At 38.7% G+C, this 26,961-nt stretch overlaps 1 protein-coding gene across 1 annotated transcript in view; it reads left to right on the forward strand.

The window, feature by feature from the left end:
- The window catches only part of MNS1 (meiosis specific nuclear structural 1), an 84,796-nt gene that overhangs the window by 20,518 nt on the left and 37,317 nt on the right, over window positions 1-26,961 (forward strand). Inside the window, exons 3-4 of the mRNA XM_019968782.2 lie at window positions 4,898-5,025; window positions 21,750-21,852. Of these exons, the coding sequence (XP_019824341.2) occupies window positions 4,898-5,025; window positions 21,750-21,852 (231 nt within the window). The remainder of the gene's footprint in view (window positions 1-4,897; window positions 5,026-21,749; window positions 21,853-26,961) is intronic.

A 26,961-nucleotide genomic window follows, 5' to 3' on the forward strand; every position in this document is an offset into this window, starting at 1 on the left:
TTTCACTCAGCAAAATTTCTAGAGGTTTAGCCAGATTGTAGCTTCTATTAATGCTCATTCCTCTTTGTTGCTGAGCAGTGTTCCATAGTATGGATATACCACAGTTTATTTGACCTTCACCTGTTAAAGAATGTCTGGGTATTTTCAATTGGCTATTTTGAATAAATCTGCTATAAACATTTTGGGTATAGGTTTTTAAATAAACATGTGTTCTCATTTCTCTGGGATAAATGCTTAAGAATACAGCTGTTGAGTTGTAATTGCATGTTAGCTTTATAACAAACTGTAAAGCTGTTTTTCAGAGTGACTGTACCATTTTACATTACCACCCAGCAATGTGTGAATTATGTAGGTTCTCACCAGTGTTTGGTTTTGTTACGACTTTTCATTTTAGCTGCTATTCCAGTATGTATGTAGTGATAAATCATTGTTTTAAATTGAACTTCCTGATGTTTAATGATATTGAACATCTTTTTATGTGCTTGTCATGCCGTACTCAGTTGCTCAGTTATGTCTGACTCTTTTACAACCCCATGGACTGTAGCCCACCAGCCTCTTCTGTCCATGGGATTTCCCAGGCAGGAATAGTAGAGTAGGTTGCCATTTCCCTGTCCAGGGGATCTTCCTAACCCAGGTATTAAACCCAAGTTTCCTGCATTGGTAGGCAGGTTCTTTACCACTGAGCCACCAGGAAACCCCTTTTATGTGTTTATTCTTTCCTAAATATAGCATTTAATCAAGGCTCTAGATCTTTCAACCATTTTATAGGAAATACGAAAAAGAAACAAGATAAGTGATATCTTGGGGAAGCAATTGGTCAAATTCAGAATGTGGGGCATCCTGTGGGTCATATGTCATAATTTCTACAAGTCCGTGCCTTTTTAGGGGGAGTAGGGTGGAGGGGGGAGGAACTGTGTGAGGAGACTTAAAAAATGAAAGAGACTTAAGATAAATAGTAACTAGATACAGTATGTGGGTTGGCTTGGATTTTGATTTGAACAAACCCAAAAAATAAATAAACAGAAAAAGGATCTTTGAGACAATTGGGGAAACCTGAGTATGGACAAGTTATTAGGCCTTTCTAAAGAATTATTATTAGGGTGAGGAGATACCCCTCGTCCAAGGTAAGCAGCAATGGCTGTGCTTTGCTGGAGCAGCCGTGAAGAGATACGCCACACCCAAGGTAAGAGAAACCCAAGTAAGACGGTAGGTGTTGCAAGAGGGCATCAGAGGGCAAACACACTGAAACCATACTCACAGAAAACTAGTCAATCTAATCACGCTAGGACCACAGCCTTGTCTAACTCAATGAAACTAAGCCATGCCCGTGGGGCAACCCAAGATGGGCGGGTCATGGTGGAGAGATCTGACAGAATGTGGTCCACTGGAGAAGGGAATTCTTCAGTATTCTTGCCTTGAGAACCCCATGAACAGTATGAAAAGGCAAAATGATAGGATACTGAAAGAGGAACTCCCCAGGTCAGTAGGTGCCCAATATGCTATTGGAGATCAGTGGAGAAATAACTCCAGAAAGAATGAAGGGATGGAGCCAAAGCAAAAAGAATACCCAGCTGTGGATGTGACTGGTGATAGAAGCAAGGTCCAATGCTGTAAAGAGCAATATTGCATAGGAACCTGGAATGTCAGATCCATGAATCAGGGCAAATTGGAAGTGGTCAAACAAGAGATGGCAAGAGTGAATGTCGACATTCTAGGAATCAGCGAACTCAAATGGACTGGAATGGGTGAATTTAACTCAGATGCGGGCAGGAATCCCTCAGAAGAAATGGAGTAGCCATCATGGTCAACAAAAGAGTCTGAAATGCAGTACTTGGATGCAATCTCAAAAACAACAGAATGATCTCTGTTTGTTTCCAAGGCAAACCATTCAATATCACAGTAATCCAAGTCTATGCCCCAACCAGTAACACTGAAGAAGCTGAAGTTGAACGGTTCTATGAAGACCTACAAGACCTTTTAGAACTAACACCCTAAAAAGATGTCCTTTTCATTATAGGGGACTGGAATGCAAAAGTAGGAAGTCAAGAAACACCTGGAGTAACAGGCAGATTTGGCCTTGGAATATGGAATAAAGCAGGGCAAAGACTAATAGAGTTTTGCCAAGAAAATGCACTGGTCATAGCAAACACCCTCTTCCAACAACACAAGAGAAGACTCTACACTTGGACATCACCAGATGGTCAACACCGAAATCAGATTGATTATATTCTTTGCAGCCAAAGATGGAGAAGCTCTATACAGTCAGCAAAAGCAAGACCAGGAGCTGACTGTGGCTCAGACCATGAACTCCTTATTGCCAGATTCAGACTTAAATTGAAGAAAGTAGAGAAAACCATTAGACCATTCAGGTATGACCTAAATCAAATCCCTTATGATTATACAGTGGAAGTGAGAAATAGATTTAAGGGCCTAGATCTGATAGACAGAGTGCCTGATGAACTATGGAATGAGGTTCATGACATGGTACAGGAGATAGGGATCAAGACCATCCCCATGGAAAACAAATGCAAAAAAGCAAAATGGCTGTCTGGGGAGGCCTTACAAATAGCTGTGAAAAGGAGAGAGATGAAAGGCAAAGGAGAAAAGGAAAGATATACCCATTTGAATGCAGAGTTCCAAAGAATAGCAAGAAGAGATAAGAAAGCCTTCAGCGATCAATGCAAAGAAATAGAGGAAATCAACGGAATGGAAAGACTAGAGATCTCTTAAGAAAATAAGAGATACCAAAGGAACATTTCATGTAAAGATAGGCTCGATAAAGGACAGAAATGGTATGGACCTAACAGAAGCAGAAGATATTAAGAAGAGATGGCAAGAATACACAGAAGAACTGTACAAAAAAGGTCTTCACGAACCAGATAATCACGATGGTGTGATCACTGACCTAGAGCCAGACATCCTGGAATGTGAGTCAAGTGGGCCTTGGAAAGCATCACTACGAACAAAGTTAGTGGAGATGATGGAATTCCAGTGGAGCTATTTCAAATCCTGAAAGATGATGCTGTGAAAGTGCTGTACTCAATATGCCAGCAAATTTGGAAAACTCAGCAGTGGCCACAGGACTGGAAAAGGTCAGTTTTCATTCCAATCCTAAAGAAAGGCAATGCCAAAGAATGCTCAAACTACCACACAATTGCACTCATCTCACACGCTAGTAAAGTAATGCTCAAAATTCTCCAAGCCAGGCTTCCGCATGTGTGAACCGTGAACTTCCTGATGTTCAAGCTGGTTTTAGAAAAGGCAGAGGAACCAGAGATCAAATTGCCAACATCTGCTGGATCATGGAAAAAGCAAGAGAGTTCCAGAAAAGCATCTATTTCTGCTTTATTGACTATGCCAAAGCCTTTGACTGTGTGGATCACCATAAACTGTGGAAAATTCTGAAAGAGATGGGAATACCAGACCACCTGGTCTGCCTCTTGAGAAATTTGTATGCAGGTCAGGAAGCAAAAGGTAGAACTGGACATGGAACAACAGACTGGTTCTAAATAGGAAAAGGAGTACATCAAGGCTGTATATTGTCACCCTGTTTATTTAACTTCTGTGCAGAGTACATCATGAGAAACGCTGGACTGGAAGAAACAAAAGCTGGAATCAAGATTGCTGGGAGAAATATCAATAACCTCAGATATGCAGATGACACCACCCTTATGGCAGAAAGTGAAGAGGAACTCAAAAGCCTCTTGATGAAGGTGAAAGTGGAGAGTGAAAAAGTTGGCTTAAATCTCAACATTCAGAAAATGAAGATCATGGCATCTGGTCCCATCACTTCATGGGAAATAGATGGGGAAACAGTGGAAACAGTGTCAGATTTTATTTTTCTGGGCTCCAAAATCACTGCAGATGGTGACTGCAGCCATGAAATTAAAGGATGCTTACTCCTTGGAAGGAAAGTTATGACCAACCTAGACAGCATATTGAAAAGCAGAGACATTATTTTTGCCAACAAAGGTTTGTCTAGTCAAGGCTATGGTTTTTCCAGTGGTCATGTATGGATGTGAGAGTTGGACTGTGAGGAAGGCTGAACGCCGAAGAATGGATGCTTTTGAACTGTGGTGTTGGAGAAGACTCTTGAGAGTCCCTTGGACTGCAAGGAGATCCAACCTGTCCATTCTGAAGGAGATCAGCCCTGGGATTTCTTTGGAAGGAATGATGCTAAAGCTGAAACTCCAGTACTTGGCCACCTCATGGGAAGAGTTGACTCATTGGAAAAGACTCTGATGCTGGGAGGGATTGGGGGCAGAAGGAGAAGGGGACGACAGAGGATGAGATGGCTGGATGGCATCAGTGACTCGATGGACGTGAGTCTGAGTGAACTCCAGGAGTTGGTGATGGACAGGGAGGCCTGGCGTGCTGCGATTCATGGGGTCGCAAAGAGTTGGACACGAGTGAGCGACTGATCTGATCTGATCTGAAAGAATTATTGTTAATTTATTTCAGTTTGCTAATGGTATGGTTATGTAAGAAGAAATTCTTGTCAAAGATCAATATTGAACTATTTACAAAGCAATGATATATCTAGAATTTGTTTTTGAATACTCTGGCCAAAATAAAAAAATGCAGAAAAAAGTAGGAGTGGAGTAGAAGAGTAAGGAAACAAGATTGGGAAAATATTGATAATTGTTGAAGATGAGTGATGGCTTCCTGAGGGCGTGTTTCAATAGTCTTCTTTTCGTGTTTGATGTTTGGAATTTTCCATGACAAAATGTTCAGAAAAATTACTTATGGAAATAATGTTTTGTATTTTAAAATAAAATGTGAATAGTTGACTCTTCAGAAGGCACTTGTAGTTTTCTACTATAAAACAAATTCAGCCTTTATGAAAAAATATCTGATTTTGGAGGACAAATGACTAAAGTTTTGTTTTTTTGTTTAGGCAGAAGAAAACAAAAGATTGAGGGAGCTCCAGCTTGCACAAGAAGAAAAATTGGCTACGGAACTGGCAAAACTAAAACGTGAAAGTCTAAAGGATGAAAAGTTGAGGCAACAAGTAAGAGAAAACAGGTATCTTGACTTCCAAAACCTTTATTTATTTTGTCTTTAAGTTTTATGTAATGCTTATCACCTAAGAGTGAAATTTCTTTCTTTATGTCATTGTATTTAGTTAATATTTTGACTGGAAATACTTACTGCTTTAAATCCTACATATATGTGTATGTGTGTGTGTGTGTATATACACATATATATATTCATTTGAGAAAAGAGGCCATATTCATAGAAATAAAGTGATAATATTTGAGGTGAAAATTAATATCAATTCCCTCTTCTCTTTTCTCTAAAGATAATTTTTTAAATGACCTCTTTAAAAAAAAAATAGACTTGTGAATCTAACTCTTAAGAGAAATCTTAGGTGATGCCTAATTTAGTTTTATGCCCCTACATAAATTTCCTACAGTATTTCTGGAAGATGGCTGGTCATCTGTGGTTCAGCATGTCTAGTGACTATAATAGAAACTTTCTTTTTCATTCAGCTCTTTGAATACTCCTTTTTCCTCTGTTTTTTCAAAGTCAATTTCCCGGTAGTTGTCTTAGTTCTGTTATCTGACTGAAAAAGAAATAGAGTTCTTTAGGACATCCTTTCCTATTCCCAGGTGGTTCAGTGGTAAAGAATCTGCCTGCCAAGCAGGAGACCTATGTTTGATCCCTGGGTTGGAAAGATTCCCTGGAGAAGGGACCAGCTACCCACTCCAGTATTCTGGCCTGGAAAATTCCTTGAACTATATAGTCCATGGGGTTGCCAAGAGTCAGGCACGACTGAGGGACTTTCACTTTCACTTCACTTTCACTTAGATATTTATGAATTCACTAAACATTTCCTTCTATAAGTTAAATATCCTTCATTCTTTCATCTGTTCCTTAGATAACATGACTTCAAGCTTCTTCCCCATCCTGATTATCTTCTGTAGATGTGACTTAGACTTTTAATGTTCCTTAACAAAATATTGGGGGCTTTCCTGATAGCTCAGCAGTAAAGAATCCACCTGCCAATGCAGGAGACACGGGTTCGATCCCTGCGTCAGGAAGATCCACTGAAGGAGAACATGGCAACCCATTCCGGTATTCTTGCCTAGAAAATCCCATGGACAGAGATGCCTGCCAGACCATACGGGCACAAAGAGTCAGATGCAACTGAGCACACACGATCAAAATACTGCTCCCACAATTCTGTGTAATACTCTAGGGTGTTGTTCAGTACCCCTAATAGTGAGACTGTTAACCACATTGTTCTGGAATATGTTCCTTAATGTTGCCTAAGATTACTTTTCAGTGGCAGCCTATCACACTGTTGATTAAAACTGAGGCTAACTAAATGCCCATGCTGTACTTACATAGTTGAATATATTTGGAATTTACTTTGATAGTAGTCACATTTTGTCTTGACTGAACAAGGCTTCTGTAGAATACTATATGACCCATGGATGAGCTTCAGAGGTTTTGAACTTCTTTAAATTACATGTAAATATATTTGGCAAATACACCCATGTGTATTTTTCTGTGTCCACAACTTCTATCAAATTCTCTAGAAATTACTATTCTAAAAAAAAAAAAAAAATTAAAATGACTGCCAGTGTCTTCATAGTGTTCTAGTCTCAAGCTGTCTTTTTTGATCCTAATTCTCCAATCATTGTTAGTTATTATGATACTTTTATGTTATCTGAAGATGAAGTAAATGTTCCGTTATTTCATGGCTTTAACTCATTGATAATAAGAATTAAATGCAGGAGCTTTGTAGTAGTTGCAAACTACTTGATTCAGATAGATGCTCCCTCTGAGAACAGACTATCTGGAGAAGGTATAACAATAAGACACGGGAGAGGAAGGAAACCAGAACAGTGAGCCTGGCATTTGTAGCTACATTTCTTCTGGAAGTTTTTGCAGGTGGCACAAGTATGGCTAAAAATTAAGTGAAAAAAAAAAAGAAAAAAGAAAAAAAAATAAAATAAAAGTTAAGTGAAGGTGAGCTTGACCAGTAAGCATATAGCAAGGTGGTCAACGTCATTTTACGTGATACGTGCTTGAGAATTTTCTACTTTAGTGTATGTTTTACTTTAATAATCCAGAAGCTAATTAGATTTTACTGGATAGATACAGATGAAGAGATACTATGTGAGCAGATCAGTTGAACATATCCAGAATAAGCATAGAGAAACAAAAGGATAGAAGAATACAAAAGAAAGCTTAAAAGGGATAAGGGCTGTGCTGGCAAGTTCTACCAGATGTATAATTTTAGTTCTGGTAGTAGAAATGAATGAGGATGATGCAGAAATGCAATATTCAAAGAGATATAGGCTGCGAATTTCCAAAAATAGTAAAAGACATAAAGTCACAGGTTAAGACATAATAAATAATTAAAAACATATTTATGCTTGTTCTAGTCAAACTTTCAAAATCTAACAATGGAGAAAAATCATAAAAATGTACAAAAGTAACCACACAAAAAAGACTGTTGCCGTCAAGGGAACAATAGTAAGAAGTCTGACTGAACTTTGAGCAGCAATGTTAGAAGATGAAAGACAGTGGATTTAAAGGGCCGAAAGAAAATAAGAGCCCATTTAGAATTCTATATATTGTGGAAATTTTCTTCAAATGTAAGACAAAAGTCATTTGTTGAGTATTCTTTCAAATAGAGTATATGTCTTCTCAGCATGGTAAAATAGTGACTGACACGGAGAGCGGGCCATTTTCCGATCAGTGTACTCCTGTGCAGATTGGCAGGTCTAAATTCAAGGAGTGTTTGCTTTAGTCCTTGAAACGTAGCTGAAATAATTGAAAATCATCTCAATCATGATTAGGCTCTTTTCACTTAATTTTTAAAACCCAGGGCAGATTTTTAAGAATCATTGAAATTTATTTTGAAAAGTTCAAGTTCAGAAGTCATGAGACTTTTATTTTGAACACATGATTTTGTTTAATTCAAAAAGATATTTATAAGTTTAATTTTTTCACAGCTTGTAACTAGAATTGAGAAACTGTCTAGTTTTAAAAATCCCTTTTTAATTACACCGTTAGTCAATAATTACAATTAGTAACAATTGTTTAGTTATTAGAATTAATGGTATAATTATGACTGAAATTTATAGTTATTAAATAATGGGTAACTATAGATTATATAGTTAACCTATAGCTTCATGAAAACAAAAACAAGTACCTTGTTTATAACTTGTATTAGTTCAGCAAAAACTAGCTCAAAGAAGAGTCAGAGACAGCCTTTCCTTGTTAAATGTACAGCCAATTCCTTGCCAATGCCAGTATGATTATAGTCCAGACTGATAATCAAGATGTTAATTATAATAAACAAAGATGAGATGGATTTTAAAAATAACATTTTTAGTCAAACAAAGCAGAGACTTGATTACTGATAACCCTGCATTAAAGGAAATACTAGTAGTTGTTCTGGAAGTAGAAGAATAGTCTCAACATTAATTTCAGAACCTCTGGGAGGCAAATGTGTAGTAACTCCAGGTGAAATTTGAATGTGTTAATCATTTATTGGAATAATTGGATTTGGAATTTAAAATATATGAAGAGTTAAAAACGTTGCTGTTGGTCATTCACTGTTGTGTCTACTCTGAACTGCAGACACAGTGAATATCCTTGCTGTCCAAGGGACTCTCAAGAGTATTCTCTAGCACCATAGTTTGAAAGCATCAATTCTTTGGTGCTCAGCCAGCTTTATGGTCCAGCTCTCACATCGGTACATGACTACTGGAAAAAACAAAGCTTTGCCTATATGGACCTCTGTTGGCAAAGTGATTGATGTCTGTGCTTTTTAGTACACTGTCAAGGTTTGTCATAGATTTTCTCCCAAGAGCAAGACTCTTTGTGTTTTCAGTCTCCATCCACATTGATTTTGGAGCCCCCCAAAATAAAGTCTGTCACTGTTCCATTTTTTTCCCCATCTATTTGCCATGATGTGATGGTATAAGATGCTGTGATCTTAGTTTTTTGATTGTTGAGTTTTAAGCCAGCTTTTTCACTCTCCTCTTTCACCTTCAACAAGAGGCTCTTTAGTTACTCTCTACTTTCTGCCATTAAGTGGTATAATCTACATACCTGAGATTGTTGGTATTTCTCCTGGCAATCTTGATTCTAGCTTGTGAGTCTTCCAGTCCAACATTTAGTTACAATGTACTCTGCATATAAGTTAAGCAGGGTGACAATATACAGCCGACATACTCCTTTCCCAATTTGGAACCAGTCCGTTGTTCCATGTCCAGTTCTGTCTATTGCTTCTTGTCCTGATACAGGTTTCTCAGGAAGCAGGTAATGTGGTCTGGTATTCCAGTCTCTTCAAGAGTATCCCACAGTCTGTTGTGATCCACACAGTCAAAGGCTTTAGTGTAGTCAGTGAAGCAGAAGTAGATTTTTTTTGGAATTCCCTTGTTTTTTTTCTGTTATCCATCATATTTTGGTCATTTGATTTCTGGTTCCTCTGCCTTTTCTAAATCCAGCTTGTGCATGTGGAAGTTCTTGGTTCACATACTGCTGAAGCCTAGCTTGAAGGATTTTGAGTATTATTTTGCTGGCATGTGAAATGAGTACAGTTGTGTAGTAATTTGAACATTCTTTGGATTTGCCTTTCTTTGGGATTGGAATGAAAACTGACCTTTTCCAGTCCTGTGGCCACTGCTGAGTTTTCCTAATTTGCTGACATATTGAGTGCAGCACTTTCACAGCATCATCTTTTAGGATTTGAAATAGCTCAACTGGAATTCCATCACCTTCACTAGCTTTGTTCATAGTGATGCTTCCTAAGGCCCACTTGACTTCACACTCCAGGATGTCTGGCTCTAGATGAATGATCACCCCATGGTGGTTACCTGGTCATTAAGAGCTTTTTTGTACAGTTCTTCTGTGTATTCTTGCCACCTGTTCTTAATATCTTCTGCTTCTACTAGGTCCTTGCTGGTTTTGTCCTTTACTGTGCCTGTCTTTGCATGAAATGTTCCCTTGGTAGTTCCAGTTTTCTTAAAAAGATCTCTAGTCTTTCCCATTCTGTTGTTTTTCTCCACTTCTTTGCATTGATCGCTGAAGAAGGCTTTCTTATCTCTCCTTGCTATTCTCTGGAATTCTGCATTCACTTGGGAATATCTTTCCCTTTATCCTTTGCCTTTTGTTTCTCTTCTTTTCTCAGCTATTTGTAAGGCCTCCTCTGACAATCACTTTGCCTTCTTGCATTTCTTTTTCTTGGAGATGGTTTTGGTCACCACCTCCTGTACAATGTTATGAACCTCCATCCATAGTTCTTCAGGCACACTGTCTACCTGATCTAGTTCTTTGAATCTATTTGTCACCTCCATTGTATAATCATAAGGGATTTGATTTAGGTCATACCTGAATGGCCTAGTGGTTTTCGCTGCGTTCTTCTGTTTGAGCCTGAATTTTGCAAAATGGAGCTGATGATCTAAGCCACAGTCAGCTCCAGGTCTTGTTTTTGCTGGCTGTATAGAGCTTCTCCATCTTCAACTGCAAAGAACTCATTGTTCAATCACTCAGTCACATCCAACTCTTTGCAGCCCCATGCACTGCAGCAAGCCAAGCTTCCCTGTCCTTCACCATTTCCTGGAGCTTGCTCAAATTCTTGTCCATTCAGTCAGTGGTGCCATCCAACCATCTCATCCTCTGTCATCCCCTTCTCCTCCTGCCTTTAATCTTTCCCAGTGTCAGGTCTTTTCTAATGAGTTGGGTCTTCACACCAGGTGGCCAGAGTATCAGAGCTTCAGCTTCAGCATCAGTCCTTCCAGTGAATATTCAGGATTGATTTCTTTTAGGATTGACTAGTTTGATCTCCTTGCATTCCAAGGGACTCTCAAGAGTCTTCTCCAACACCACAGTTCAAGCATCAATTCTTTGGCGTTCAGCCTTCTTTATGGTCCAACTCTCACATCCTTACATGACTATTGGAAAAACCATACCTTTGATTAGATGGACCTTTGTTGGCAAAGTGATGTCACTGCCTTTTAATATACTGTCTAGCTTTTTCATAGCTTTTCTTCCAAGGAGCAAACATCTTTTAATTTCATGGCTGCAGTCACCATCTGCCGTGATTTTGGAGCCCTAGAAAATAAAATCTGTCACTGTTTCCATTGTTTCCCCATCTTTTTGCTATGAAGTGATGAGACCAGGTGCCATGATCTTGGTTTTTTGAATGTTGAGTTTTAAGCCAGCTTTTTCACTGTCCTCTTTCACCTTCATCAAGAGGCTCTTTAGTTCCTCTTCACTTTCTGCCATAAGGGTGGTGTCATCTGCATATCTGAAGTCATTGATATTTCTCCCAGCAATCCTGATTTCAGCCTGGCATTTCCCATGATGTACTCTGCACATCAGTTAAATAAGCAGGGTGACAATATACAATCTTGATGTACTCCTTTCACAATTTGGAGCTGGTATGTTGTACTATGTCCAGTTCTAACTTTTGCTTCTTGGCCTGAATACAAGTTTTGCAGGAGGCAGGTAAGGTGGTTTGGTATTCCCGTCTTTTTAAGAATTTTCCACAGTTTGTTGTGATCCACACAAAGGCTTTAAGGTAGTCAATGAAGCAGAAATAGGTGTTTTTCTGGAATTCTCCTGGTTTTTCTATGATCCAGTGGATGTTGGCAGTAAGCCACAGTCAGTTCCAGGTCTTGCTTTTGCTAACTGTATAGAGCTTCTGCATCTTCAGCTGCAAAGAATATAATCAGTCTGATTTCAGTACTGACCACCTGATGATGTCCATGTGTAAAGTCGTCGCTTGTGTTGTTGGAAGAGGGTGTTTGCTATGACCAGTGCGTTTTCTTGGCAAAGCTCTGTTAACCTTACCCCTGCTTCATTTTGTACTGCAAGGCCAAACTTGGCTGTTATTCCAAGTGAAGTGAAGGTATCTCTTCACTTCCTCCTTTTGCATTCCAGTCCCCTATGATGAAAAGAACATCGTTTTTGGGTGTTAGTTCTAGGAGGTCATGTAGGTCTTCATAGAATCGTTCAACTTCATTTTCTTCAGCAAAACTGTGATGTTGAATGGTTTGCCATGAAAATGAACAGAGATCAGTCTGTCATTTTTGAGATTGTACCCAAGTACTGCATTTTGGACTCATTTGTTAATTATAAGGGCTGTTCCACTCCTTCTAAGGGATTCTTGCTCACAGTAGTAAAATAATGGTCGTCTGAATTAAATTCACCCAGTCCTGACCATTTTAGTTCACCGATTCCTAAAATGTTGATGTTCACTCTTGCCATCTCCTGTTTGACTACATCCAATTTTCCTTGATTCATGAACCTAACACTCTAGGTTCCTATGCAGTATTGTTCTTTACAGCATTGGATTTTACTTTCACTACCAGATACAACCATAACTGGGCATAATTTGTGCCACTTTGGCTCAGCCTCTTCATTCCTTCTGGAGCTGTTTCTTTGCTCTTCCCCAGTGGTATATTGAACAGCTACTGACCTGGGGGGGCTCATCTTTCAGTGTCTTGTCTTTTTATCTTTTCATACTGGTCATGAGGTTCTCAAGGCAACAGTACTGAAGTGATTTGCCATTCCCTTCTCCAGTGGACCGCATTTTGTCAGGCCCTGTCTAGCAGGGACATGCCCTTCAGCCATTCAGCGTAGCTGGGTGACATGAACTATAACAAAAGTCAGGTAGGAAGTACATACATGGAGTTAAAGTGGCAATAATCTTTTATTATTTAGTAAAAAAATAATGAAGAAATTTTTTAGACTTCAAACAAACATCTCTAATAAAAGTTGGAAAAGAACACATAATTAAATTAATGGAGGGAAAATGTTAAAAAGCAGTTGATGAAGCTGTGCAGGCAGGAGATAACCTAGCACACTTCAGACTGATATCTTTAGGAAGTCCTGCTTTTGCAAGTTTGGTCCTTGGCTGATATCTGGAAATTTGGATTTCAGGGTTTCTACCACTCTCTGATAAGAGTGCCTAAATTGTTTGAAGAAACAGTACAGTTTATGCTGAACTCTGTTTCTTCTGGTAGTCGGTAATTTGGTATTTAGTTGGCAGAGGATATGTGTATGATCAGCCCCTAATAAAAACTGTGGGCCCTGAGTCTCTAGTGCGATTTCCTGCAGACAGTTTTCACATACTGTTACAACTCATTGCTTGGGAAATTAAGTGTGTCTAGTTAGCCTTACTCCACTGGGAGAGAGGACTTTTGGAAACTTGCAGCTTATTTTCTCCGGACTTTGCCCACATGCTTTTCCTCCATTCTGATTCTGCTCTGTATTTCACTATGATTTATCACAGTGAAATAATAAATATAAATCATATCCATAGACTTAATAGAAATTATATCCAAATAATAAATATAAAATCATATCAAGGGGTATAACTATATGCTGAGTCCTGTGAATCCTCCAAGTGAGGGATCAGACCCAGGGGTGCGGTGTGGTCTTGGGGACTCTGAACATAGAGACAAGAAGAAGAGAGAACACAAAACAGGTAGGACAAATAGAAAATACTAAGACTGTAAATTTAAACCTGGCTATATTTGTAGTTTTAATAAACATATTTGAACCATTTATGAACAAAGACCATGTGTTATGTCAGAACAGATCAACAGATTTTCAACACATTTAATTCATAGGTATGTACTCTGACCACAGTGGAGTTAAACTAGATATACAATAACCACCACCCCCCCAAAAAAAGAAAGAAACTAGACAATCTTTGCATGTTTAGATATTTTGAAATATGCTTTTAAATAACCTCAGACCAAAGAAGTAATCAAAATTGAAATTAGAAAGTGTTTTTAACTAAATGATCATGAAAGTGCCACAGATTAACAGTTGTAAGATTGGAGTGACATCTAGGAAATAGTGTAGAAGCAGCTCCAGGTTCCTGCCCTTTCAGTCAAACTAGCAGAAACTGTCAGAAGCAACTCTGTAAGAACTCTGAACAAGAAAATTTTATAGCAACCATGTGAATGCTGAAACAAGAAAAAGGCAAAATTAGCAATGGTAGCAAAAGTTTGTAATGTTTTTACTTGTCCTTGCTCCATCCCCTCCCTGCTCTGAGGCAGTCTTGAAGGCAGCAGCCCATACTGCAAGTACTGGTTCTGGAAGAAGAAAAGCAGATATTACAACTTACTGTGTCTGTATATTCTAACCTACCTGGGATCTACCTGAAGGACTGACAGAAGGTGCTCATCTATGTTTCTCCTAATTCAAAAATCAAACCAGAAAAGTAAATTGTATCTCTGGTTAAGATTTAAGTTCCAGAGTATATAAAGGATTTCTATAATTCAGCAACAGAAGACAACCCAATTTAAAAATGGGCCAAGTACTTTAAGATTTCTCTAGAGAAGATACAGTGGGCAGTAGCACATGAAAACGTACTCAACATTAGTTATTGTGTCTATGTGCTCAGTTATGTCAGACTCTGTGACTCTATGGAATGTAGCCCGCCAGGCTCCTCTGTCCTTGGAATTCTCCAGGCAAGAATGCTGGAGTAGGTTGCCATTTTCTTATCCGGGTATCTTACCGACCCAGGGATCAAATCCACATCTCTTGTGTCTCCTGCATTGTCAGGTGGGTTCTTTACCATTAGCGCCACCTGGGAAGCCCAACATTAGTTATTAGGCAAATGCACATCAGAACCACAAAGAGATACCATCTTAACACCTGTTGAATAACTGCAGTAAGACCAATGGAGAGTAAGTGTCGGTGAAGATGTGGCCAAATTGGAACCTTCAGATACTGTTAGTAAGAATGTTAAATGGTGCACTGTGGAAAACAGTGGTGATTTCTCAAAAAGTTAAACATAGAATTACCATATGATTCAGCAATTCCACACTTAGGTATACACTCAAGAGAACTAAAAAACAGGGACTCAGATACTTGTATGCCAATATTCTGTGCAGCATTATTCACAGTAGCCAAAAGGTAGAAGCCAGCTAAGTGTCTATCAAACAATGAGTAGATAAATGAATTGTGGTATATACATACAATAGAATATTGCTCAGTTATAAAAGGGAATGAAGCTCTGATATATGCTGCAGTATGGTTGAACCTTGAAAAGCATTATCCTGAGTGAAGTAGGTGCAGAATACATCATGCGAAATGCCAGGCTGGATGAAGCCCAAGCTGGAATCAAGATTGCTGGGAGAAATATCGATAACCTCAAATATGCAGATGATACCACCCTTATGGCAGAAAGTGAAGAGGAACTAAAGAGCCTCTTGATGAAAGTAAAAGAGGAGAGTGAAAAATCTGGCTTAAAACTCAACATTCAAAAAACAAAGATCATGGCATCTGGTCCCATCACTTCATGGCAGATAGATGGGGAAACAATAGAAACAGTGACAGACTTTATTTTTTGGGCTTCAAAATCACTGCATATGGTGACTGCAGCCATGAAATTAAAATATGCTTGCTCTTTGGAAGAAAAGCTATGACAGACCTAAACAGCGTATTAAAAAGCAGTGACATCACTTTGCCGACAATGGTCCGTCTAGTCAAAGCTATGGTTTTTCCAGTATTCGTGTATGGATATGAGAGTTGGACCATAAAGGTACAAAAAAAAAAAAAAGCTGAGCACCGAAGAATTGATGCTTTTGAATTGTGGTGTTGGAGAAGACTCTTGAGAGTCCCTTGGACTGCAAGAAGATCCAACCAGTCTATCCTAAAGGAAATAAGTCCTGAATATTCATTGGAAGGACTGATGCTGAAGCCTAAGCTCCAGTACTGTGGCCATCTGCTGTGAATAACTGACTCATTGAAAAGACCCTGATGCTGGGAAAGATTGAAGGTAGGAGGAGAAGGGGACAACAGAGGATGAGATTGTTGGATGGCATCGTTGACTCAATGGACATGAGTTTGAGCAAGCTCCGGGAGTTGGTGATGGACAGGGAAGCCTGGTGTGCTGCAGTCCATGGGGTCGCAAAGAGTCTTGACATGACTGAGTGAACTGAAGTGAAGTAAGCCAGAAACAAAAGGACAAAGACTATATAATTCCACTTACATGAAATATATAGGGACAGATTTACAGAAACAAAAAGTAAACTAGAGGGGAAGGGATGAATGGGGGGGTTATTGCTTAAATAGGAAGAGCACTTCTTTTTGGGAGAAAATTTTTGGAAATAGTGTTGATAGTTGCTGAGCATTATGAATGTAATAACACCACTGAATTTTACACTTAAATTGATTAAAATGGCAAATATTTTAAATGTATATTTTAACACAATAAAAAATTCTAGGATTTAAAAAAAAACAAATTTATCCCCATAAGTAGCTAAAGCTCTTTCCTTGAGGTTAGCATATAATCTAAAAAGACTATTAGGAAAGAATACTCCATATGGAATTATTTGAAAACAAAGAGAAAATTCCCATCTGGAGTGATTTAAAACAATGTAGCAGATACAGATAAGAACAGAAATGAGCATTTTAGAATGTAAACATAAAGTAGAATCAACAAAGCCAAAAATTGTGCCTTTAAAAAGGCCAGTAAAATTGGCAGTCTCTGACAGGAATAATAAAGTGTAAAAGAGAATGCACAAATAGCCAGTTCTGGGAATGGATAATGGGATAATGGATAACTTTAGATTGTACAAATGGGAGATCACTGTAGATCATAGGATATTGTGAACAATTTTATGTGAATTTGAAAATTTAAGTAAATAACAGTAGCATATTTGCTAAGCTGACTGGCATAGTAAAATTGGAAATTGGCTCTGTAATGCCAGTTTTGTCAAAAAGTAAGTGTGCATACATGCGTGGATCTGTTTTTGGATTTTTCTATCCCATACTTCCTCAACTGGAGTCCCATAAGAGGATTAAGCCTCACAGAAAGTTGAGTGATTGTATTTTTAATTTTCTCAAAGACAGTATATAGTTGATATTATTTCAGATCCAGAGGAACTAAGTTAATCCATTGTATATAATAGATGCCTAAGGGCATTTGGAAGGAAAGTTATGACCAACCTAGATAGCATATTCAAAAGCAGAGACATTACTTTGCCAACAAAGGTTCGTCTTGTATGGATGTGAGAGTTGGACTGTGAAGAAGGCCTGAGCGCTGAAGAATTGATGCTTTTGAACTGTGGTGTTGGAGAAGACTCTTGAGAGTCCCTTGGACTGTAAGGAGATCCAACCAGTCCATTCTCAAGGAGATCAGCCCTGGGATTTCTTTGGAAGGAATGATGCTAAAGCTCAAACTCCAATACTTTGGCCACCTCATGTGAAGAGTTGACTCATTGGAAAAGACTCTGGGGCTGGGAGGGATTGGGGGCAAGAGGAGAAGGGGACGACAGAGGATAAAATGGCTGAATGGCATCACTGACTCGATGGACATGAGTCTGAGTGAACTCCCGGAGTTGGTGATGGACAGGGAGGCCTGGCGTGCTGCGATTCATGGGGTCGCAAAGAGTCGGACACGACTGAGCGACTGATCTGATCTGATCTGATCTGAAGGGCATTGGAGCTTACTTAACACTTCTGATTGAGAAGAACTGGTCTATTCCATTGATCCATTTGTTCATTCCTGTGTTAAAACCACACTTTCTCAAATATTATGACTTTATAAAAAGTATTCATCCTGAAGAAGTCCCCCAAAAGATTGTTTTAGCCATTCCTACTTTGCATTTCCATATATGTTTTAGAATCACTGCAGAGCATTCAGAAATAAACATTTAAGAAAATGATACTGAATCAATTAGATTCCCATATGGAAGAAAGTGAATTTGATTTCTACCTCACAACACATGTAAAAATCAGTTCCTGAAGGATTATAGTCTAAAAATTAATGGTGAAATAGCAAAGCTTTGAGCAACTAATACAACTAATTCCGTTTGTGCGTTGGGCAGCATGTCTTAAAACATGACACAAAAGTCATTGACAATGAAGAAAAGATTAGTGGATTAGAAAACTTCTCTCCATCTGAAGAAACCACTCTGAGAGTAACTGCAGACCTGGAAGGAAATATTTACAATGCAAATAGCCAACAAGAAACTTTTATCCTCAATATATAAAGAACTTTTATGCTATAGTAAGAAGTAGACAATAAAAATGAAAAAAATTTAAATACTGAGCAAGAATGTCCAAGAAGTTATATAAATAAGTCAAACTTATAAAAAGATCTCATTTCCATTAGTAATAGAGAAACAAAACCACAATGATAATTACATCACCACAAGAACAGTTAAAATCTATGACAAGACTAAAGCATTACCAAGGATTTGGAATGGTGGGAGTGCTTAGGCAGTGTTTATGAGAATATAAATCTGACAAAGCTTTGAAAAAACGGCGTTATATACTAAATTTGAACAGTCTTACCCTATGACTCAAATTTCACTTCTAGGTATATATCCAATGAATATGTGTTCCCTTGTCTTTTAAATAGTCATTTATTTGAATGTTGGTTGCTTGCAATTTCTGTTTTATTTTTATTAATTTTTATTGCAGTATATTTGCTTTACAATGTTGTGTTGGTTTCTGCTGTACAGCAAAGTGATCAGCTGCAGTATACACATATTCCTTCTTTTTTGGATTTCCTTCCCATTTAAGTCACCACAGAACATTGAACAGTTTTCTGTGCTATACAGTTAGTTCTCTAAGTTACCTATTTTATACATAGTGGTGTATATATGGGGGCTTCCCATAAATAGAGTGGGTAGACAATCTGCCTGCAGTGCAGGAGATGTGGGTTTGAACCCTGGGTTGAGAAGATCCCCTGGAGAAGAAAATGGCAACCCGTTCCATTATTGTTGCCTGGAGAATTCGATAGACAAAGGAGCCTGGTGAGCTAGAGTCCTTGGGGTTACAAAAGAGTTGGACAAAACTTAGTGATTAAACAAGAACCACAGCAACCATGTATATATGTCAATCCCAGTCTCCCAGTTCATCTCATCCCTCCTTCCTCCTTCAGTATCTATATGCTTGTTGCTGCATCTTTGTCTTTATTTCTGCTTTGCAAATAAGTTCATCTGTATCATTTTTCCAGATTCCACATATGGTCAATGTTGTATGATATTTGTTTTTCTCTTTCTGACTTCACTCTGTATGACAGTCTCTAGGTCTGTCCATATCTCTGCAAATGGTGCAATTTCATTCCTTTTTATGGCTGAGTAATTTTCCATTGTATAAACCACATCTTTATCCATTTTTCTGTTGATGGACATTTATGTTGCTTCCATGTCTTGGCACTTGTGAATAGTGTTGCAGTGAACATTGGGGTGCATGTGTCTTTTTGAATTATGGTTTTCTTTAGATATATGCCCAGAGTGTGACTGCTGGGTCATATGATAGTTCTGTTTTAAGTTTTTTGAAGAACCTGTTCTCTATAGTGGCTATATCAATTTACATTCCTACCAACAGTGTAAAAGGGCTCCATTTTCTTCACACCATCTCCAGCATTTGTTTGTAGATTTTTTGATGATGTCCATTCTGACTGGTGTGAGGTGATACCTCGTTGTAGTTTTGACTTTCTCTTCTCTAGTAATTAGTGATGTTGAGCATCTTTTCATTTGCTTGTTGGCCACCGGTATGTCGTCTTTGGAGAAACATCTATTTAGGTCTTTGGCCTATTTTTTGATTGGATTGCTTTTTTGATATTCAGCTGCATGAGTAGTTTATATATTTTGGAGATTAATTCCTTGTCAGTTGCTTCATTTGCAAATATTTTCTCCCATTCTGAGGGTTGTCTTTTTATCTTATTTATGGCTTCCTTTGCTGTGGAAAAGCTTTTAAGTTTAATTGCAGTGCTCAGTTGTGTCCAACTCTTTGTGACCCCATTGACTTTAGCCTGCCAGGCTCCTCTTTCCATGGAATTTTCCAGGCAAGAATACTGGAGTGAGTTACTGTTTCCTACTCCAGGAGATCTTCCTGACCCAAGAAGAATGATGCAGCCTTCTGCATCATTAGGCAGGTTCTTTACCACTAGCACCAGCTGGGAAGCCCTTTAATTAGGTCCCATTTATTTTTGTTTTTATTTTCACTGCTCTAGGAAGTGGGTCAAAAAAAATCTTGCTGTGATTTATGTCAAAGAGTGTTCTGCCTATGTTTTCCTCTAAGAGGTTTATAGTGTCTGTCCTTATATTTAAAGCTTTGATCCATTTTGAATTTATTTTTGTGTATGGTATTAGGGAGTGTTCTAATTTCATTCTTTTACATGTAGCTGTTTCATTTGCCCAACACCACTTACTGAAGAGACAGTTTTTTCCTGTATTGTGTATCCTTGCCTCCTTTGTCATAGATTAGTTGCCCATAGATGCGAGGGTTTATATCTGGGCTTTCTATCCTATTCCCTGGATTTGTATTTCTGTTTTTGTACCAGTACCATACTGTTTTGATTACTGTAGCTGTGTAGTATAGTCTGAAGTCAAGGAGCCTGATTCTGAAGTCAGGGAGCCTGATTCCTCCAGCTCTGTTTTTCTTTCTCAGGATTACTTTGGCTCTTTGGGGTCTTTTTGTTTCCATACAAATTGTAAAACTTTTGTTCTAAATCTGTGAAAAATGCCATTGGTAATTTGATAGGAGTTGCACTGAATCTTAGATTGCTTTGGGTATTATAGTCATTTTCACAATATTGATTCTTCCAATCCAAGAACATGGTATATTTCTCCATCTGTTTGTGTCATCTTTGGTTTCTTTTATCAGTATTTTATAGTTTTCTGAATACAGGACTTTTGCCTCCTTGGTTGTTTTCAATTTAATGCACATTTTTTTTTTTTTTTTTTTGTAGAGACCGTATTATAAATTGATGGGTTTATGTGTATATTGGTGCATAATCATTATTGTCCAACTCTAACGAGAATTTTTGTAAATGTATCTCAACCCCTTAGTGTGGAACAGAATATATAAGGCTAACCTGGAAACTTATCCCTCGTTTATAACACTATTTTTATGAAAGACAATAATCTTGTGTCATATACATTTGCATCTATAGTAGTAAGGGCAAGAAGGATCCACACCATAATACCAGGAGTATTGCTCTTCCCTTACCCTTTATGACTGTTTCTTTGTAGGTACCGAGTACCTGTAAGTTGAGTTTATAGGTAGGTGAGTGCCTGTTTGTTCCAGTAAGAATTAACCTGTACGTCTTGATGACACCTCACAGTCCTTCCAACTCAGAATCCTCATATTCTGTCATATTCAGAATTATGACTGTCATATTAAAATAAAAAATTTTATATGGCATATTATAGTATTTCAGAGAGTATCTGAAGTCAGTCCCCATTTTTTAACAGATAAATAAGCAAGCTCAGAGAAGTGAAGTAAACTTGCCCATGTTACTCCCTCTTCATCATCATCAAAAAATAGTTGCCATATGTAGAGTTTTTAGTGTTATACACATTTACTCATTTAATTGCCAAAGCTACACCTTTTATAGATGGCAAAACCAAGGTACAAAATATAAGAAGTAACATGTATAGGTTTAAACCTCTCTGCTGTAATTATCTTTTAGCCTAATAGTATTGGTAACTGCACAGAAATTTTAACCTATATTGATATAGCACCTTTTCTGAGCCAGGCACTAGCAAAAAGATTTTTAGTGATGATTATTGACAATAAAAAGGTTGTTTTGTCTAGAAAAATTAATTATAATGTCTCATTTCACATGCATTCTGATTTTTTTGGAATGACTGGAGAAAGGGGTATTTTTTCCAAAATATCTAAAAAATAATGTAAATATCTTTTATACATTTAGAAAAAAATTCTTTTAAATTGTGGATATTATTTTTACAATAGTAGAGATGTATGGTCCTCAAATTTAAATTTCTGTCTTTTTTAAACAGTGCTGAGCTCAGAGAATTGGAGAAGAAATTAAAAGCAGCTTACATGAATAAAGAAAGAGCAGCTCAAATTGCTGAAAAGGATGCCATTAAATATGAGCAAATGGTAATCATGTTTCTGGTCATAATGTTTTCCATATTTTTAGCTTCATTTAGAAAAGCAAAAACATAGCAATTTTTAGAAAATTGTTGCATTCTATAAAGAATTTACACTGTTTGATTTCTCAAGTAATTTTATAGTTTTTAGATTGTTATGGTATAGCAAATTATGGATATTGAGCTCTGTAATTTAATATTAGAACCTTTCAGAGACACAGAGAATTAGGTTGCTGGTTAAAATGAACATCTGTATTTGGTAACTCCCAGCATTCTTGATGGTGTCTAACTGATTATTCTTTGTTAAAACAATACAGGTTGTTAGTATGATCAGTTCAGTTCAGTTCAGTCACTCAGTCGTGTCTGACTCTTTGCGACCCCATGAATCGCAGCACGCCAGGCCTCCCTGTCCATCACCAACTCCCGGAGTTCACTCAGACTCATGTCCATGGAGTCAGTGATACCATCCAGCCATCTCATCCTCTGTCGTCCCCTTCTCCTCCTGTCCCCAATCCCTCCCAGCATCAGAGTCTTTTCCAATGAGTCAACTCTTCTCATGAGGTGGCCAAAGTACTGGAGTTTCAGCTTTAGCATCATTCCTTCCAAAAATCCCAGGGCTGATCTCCTTCAGAATGGACTGGTTGGATTTCATTGCAGTCCAAGGGATTCTCAAGAGTCTTCTCTAACACCAGAGTTCAAAAGCATCAATTCTTTGGTGCTCAGCCTTCTTCACAGTCCAACTCTCACATCCATACATGACCACAGGAAAAACCATAGATTGACTAGACGAACCTTTGTTGGCAAAGTAATGTCTCTGCTTTTGAATATGCTATCTAGGTTGGTCATAACTTTCCTTCCAAGGAGTAAGCGTCTTTTCATTTCATGGCTGCAGTCACCATCTGTAGTGATTTTGGAGCCCCAAAAAATAAAGTCTGACACTGTTTCCATTGTTTCCCCATCTATTTCCCATGAAGTGATGGGACCAGATGCCATGATCTTCGTTTTCTGAATGTTGAGCTTTAGGCCAACTTTTTCACTCTCCATTTTCACTTTCATCAAGAGGCTTTTGAGTTCCTCTTCACTTTCTGCCATAAGGGTGGTGTCATCTGCATATCTGAGGTTATTGATATTTCTCCCGGCAATCTTGATTCCAGCTTGTGTTTCTTCCAGTCCAGTGTTTCTCATGATGTACTCTGCATATAAGTTAAATAAGCAGGGTGACAATATACAGCCTTGATGTACACCTTTTCCTATTTGGAACCAGTCTGTTGTTCCATGTCCAGTTCTAACTGTTGCTTCCTGACCTGCATACAAATTTCTCAAGAGGCAGGACAGGTGGTCTGGTATTCCCATCTCTTGAAGAATTTTCCACAGTTTATTGTGATCCACACAGTCAAAGGGTTTGGCATAGTCAATAAAGCAGAAATAGATGCTTTTCTGGAACTCTCTTGCTTTTTCCACGATCCAGCAGATGTTGGCAATTTGATCTCTGGTTCCTTTGCCTTTTCTAAAACCAGCTTGAACATCAGGAAGTTCACGGTTCACATATTGTTGAAGCCTGGCTTGGAGAATTTTGAGCATTACTTTACTAGTGTGTGAGATGAGTGCAATTGTGCGGTAGTTTGAGCATTCTTTGGCATTGCCTTTCTTTAGGATTGGAATGAAAACTGACCTTTTCCAATCCTGTGGCCACTGCTGAGTTTTCCAGATTTGCTGGCATATTGAGTGCAGCACTTTCACAGCATCATCTTTCAGGATTTGAAATAGCTCAACTGGAATTCCATCACCTCCACTAGCTTTGTTCGTAGTGATGCTTTCTAAGGCCCACTTGACTTCACATTCCAGGATGTCTGGCTCTAGGTCAGTGATCACACCATCATGATTATCTGGGTCGTGAAGATCTTTTTTGTACAGTTCTTCTGTGTATTCTTGCCACCTCTTCTTAATATCTTCTGCTTCTATTAGGTCCATACCATTTCTGTCCATTATCGAGCCCATCTTTGCATGAAATGTTCCCTTGGTATCTCTAATTTTCTTGAAGAGATCTCTAGTCTTTCCCATTCTGTTGTTTTTCTCTATTTCTTTGCATTGATCGCTGAGGAAGGAATTCTTATCTCTTCTTGCTATTCTTTGGAACTCTGCATTCAGATGCTTATATCTTTCCTTTTCTCCTTTGCTTTCGCTTCTCTTCTTTTCACAGCTTTTGTAAGGCCTCCTCCAGACAGCCATTTTGCTTTTTTGCATTTCTTTTTCTTGGGGATGGTCTTGATCCCTGTCTCCTGTACAGTGTCATGAACCTCTGTCCATAGTTCATCAGGCACTGTGTCTATCAGATCTAGTCCCTTAAATCTATTTCTCACTTCCACTGTATAATCGTTAGGGATTTGATTTAGGTCATACCTGAATGGTCTAGTGGTTTTCCCTACTTTCTTCAATTTAAGTCTGAATTTGGCAATAAGGATTTCATGATCTGGGCCACATCAGCTCCTAGTCTTGTTTTTGTTGACTGTATAGAGCTTCTCCATCTTTGGCTGCAAAGAATATAATCAATCTGATTTTGGTGTTGACCATCTGGTGATGTCCAAGTGTAGAGTCTTCTCTTGTGTTGTTGGAAGAGGGTGTTTGCTATGACCAGTGCATTTTCTTGGCGAAACTCTATTAGTCTTTGCCCTGCTTCATTCTGTATTCCAAGGCCAAATTTGCCTGTTACTCCAGGTGTTTCTTGACTTCCTACTTTTGTATTCCAGTCCCCTATAATGAAAAGGACATCTTTTTTGGGTGTTAGTTCTAAAACGTCTTGTAGGTCTTCATAGAACCGTTCAACTTCAGCTTCTTCAGCGTTATTGGTTGGGGCATAGACTTGGATTACTGTGATATTGAATGGTTTGCTGCCGGGGTCCAGCCCCTGCTGATCCAAGGTATTCGAAGGAGAGATGGCATCGGCGACCTATTTCTTTAAATATTCATCAAAGATATAAAGAGTAATAGAATGAGGATAGCTCAGTGAGGAAATTCAGTGGAGAAAAGAGGCTGAATAATTCAGCCAGAAGGTGAGAGAAAGAACGACATGGGGAGACCAAGTTTTGGTGAACAAGGCCCGCACTTTATTTTTCAAAGTAGTTTTTATACCTTAAGTTATGCATAGAGGATAATGGGGGAAGGGGTAGAGTCATGCAGTAAGCCAGGCTTTCTTCCTGCAAACTTATCGTATGCAAAAGTTTAGGTGATTTGCATCATCTGCTGGCCCGGAGGCCTGTTAACATTTTAAGACCCTTTCTTCAGAAAACTTATTTTTCTCTAAAGGTGATTAGGCAGACGCCACCCTCCAAAAGCATTGGATAGAGTTGCGTTCCTATAGGGCAAAGGTAAGGTGGGCTCAGTCAAGAAAAGAATTAACTCAAGGGTCCAAGGTTACAAACATTGAGGCTACTACTTACATTTCTATACACCCATTATATCAACAATACACTGCCAAGGACACAGTAGGTAAGGGGTATGGAGACTAAGCAGCAAACATTGGCCCAATAAGTGAAAAATCCTTCACCAATACAATTTCTAATCAATCTTTTAACTACTCAAAGGAATCTGTGTTTAGACAGTTTAGAACATCTCCTGCCTCTCACAGTTGGGAGGCTCTGAACAATCACATGTGGCCAGAAAAACCTATTCAGGCAGGCTAGAGGATATCCAAAGGAGTTTGTAGGTTGAAACACTGTCACACCCAGGAATTATTAACTGGACCTGTAAATTAACTCTTTTTTCAGAGAGAGGTAGTGGGGGACAGCCCTCGTAAAGTCAGAGGTGTAGGTGAAAGCACAAAGCAGAAGGTAGGCAGACTCTGGTTTGGGGGTAGATGCTCAAGAATTTCCAGGGGGACTCCTGAGGCTTGATCCCGCCTTTGCGTATGCCAAGCCTCCTTCCTCATGACCTTTGCCACGGGCGGAGTTCCTCACGCTGGCTCCCGGCAGTGATAGAATTCCAGTTGAGCTATTCCAGATCCTGAAAGATGATGCTGTGGAAAGTGCTGCACTCAATATGCAATATGCAATATGCACTCAATATGCAATATGCCGGCTCCCGGCAGTTTGCCTTGGAGACCAACAGAGATCATTCTGTCATTTTTGAGATTGCATCCAAGTACTGCATTTCAGACTCTTTTGTTGACCATGATGGCTACTCCATTTCTTCTGAGGGATTCGTACTCGCAGTAGTAGATAGAATGGTCATCTGATTTAAATTCACCCATTCCAGTCCATTTGAGTTCGCTAATTCCTAGAATGTCAACATTCACGCTTGCCATCTCTTGTTTGACCACTTCCAATTTGCCTTGATTCATGGACCTGACATTCCAGGTTCCTATGCAATATTGCTCTTTACAGCATTGGACCTTGCTTCTATCACCAGTCACATCCACAGCTGGGTATTCTTTTTGCTTTGGCTCCATCCCTTCATTCTTTCTGGAGTTATTTCTCCACTGATCTCCAGTAGCATATCGGGCACCTACTGACCTAGGGAGTTCCTCTTTCAGTATCCTACCATTTTGCCTTTTCATACTGTTCATGGGGTTCTCAAGGCAAGAATACTGAAGTGGTTTGCCATTCCCTTCTCCAGTGGACCACATTCTGTCAGATCTCTCCACCATGACCTGCCCTTCTTGGGTTGCCCCACAGGCATGGCTTAGTTTCATTGAGTTAGACAAGGCTGTGGTCCTAGTGTGATTAGATTGACTAGTTTTCTGTGAGTATGGTTTCAGTGTGTCTGCCTCTGATGATCAGTGTATTTTAGAATGCTATTAAATTTTTTATTTTTTAAATGTTCAAAACATCAACTATAAACAGTGCTGCAATGAACATTGGGGTACATGTGTCTCCTTCAATTCTGGTTTCCTCAGTGTGTATGCCCAGCAGTGGGATTGCTGGGTCATAAGGCAGTTCTATTTCCAGTTTTTTAAGGAATCTCCACACTGTTCTCCATAGTGGCTGTACTAGTTTGCATTCCCACCAACAGCACAAGAGGGTTCCCTTTTCTCCACACCCTCTCCAGCATTTATTGCTTGTAGACTTTTGGATCGCAGCCATTCTGACTGGCGTGAAATGATACCTCATAGTGGTTTTGATTT

This window comes from Bos indicus, chromosome 10, assembly GCF_029378745.1.
Source record: "Bos indicus isolate NIAB-ARS_2022 breed Sahiwal x Tharparkar chromosome 10, NIAB-ARS_B.indTharparkar_mat_pri_1.0, whole genome shotgun sequence".
NCBI classification, from domain to species: Eukaryota; Metazoa; Chordata; class Mammalia; order Artiodactyla; family Bovidae; genus Bos; species Bos indicus.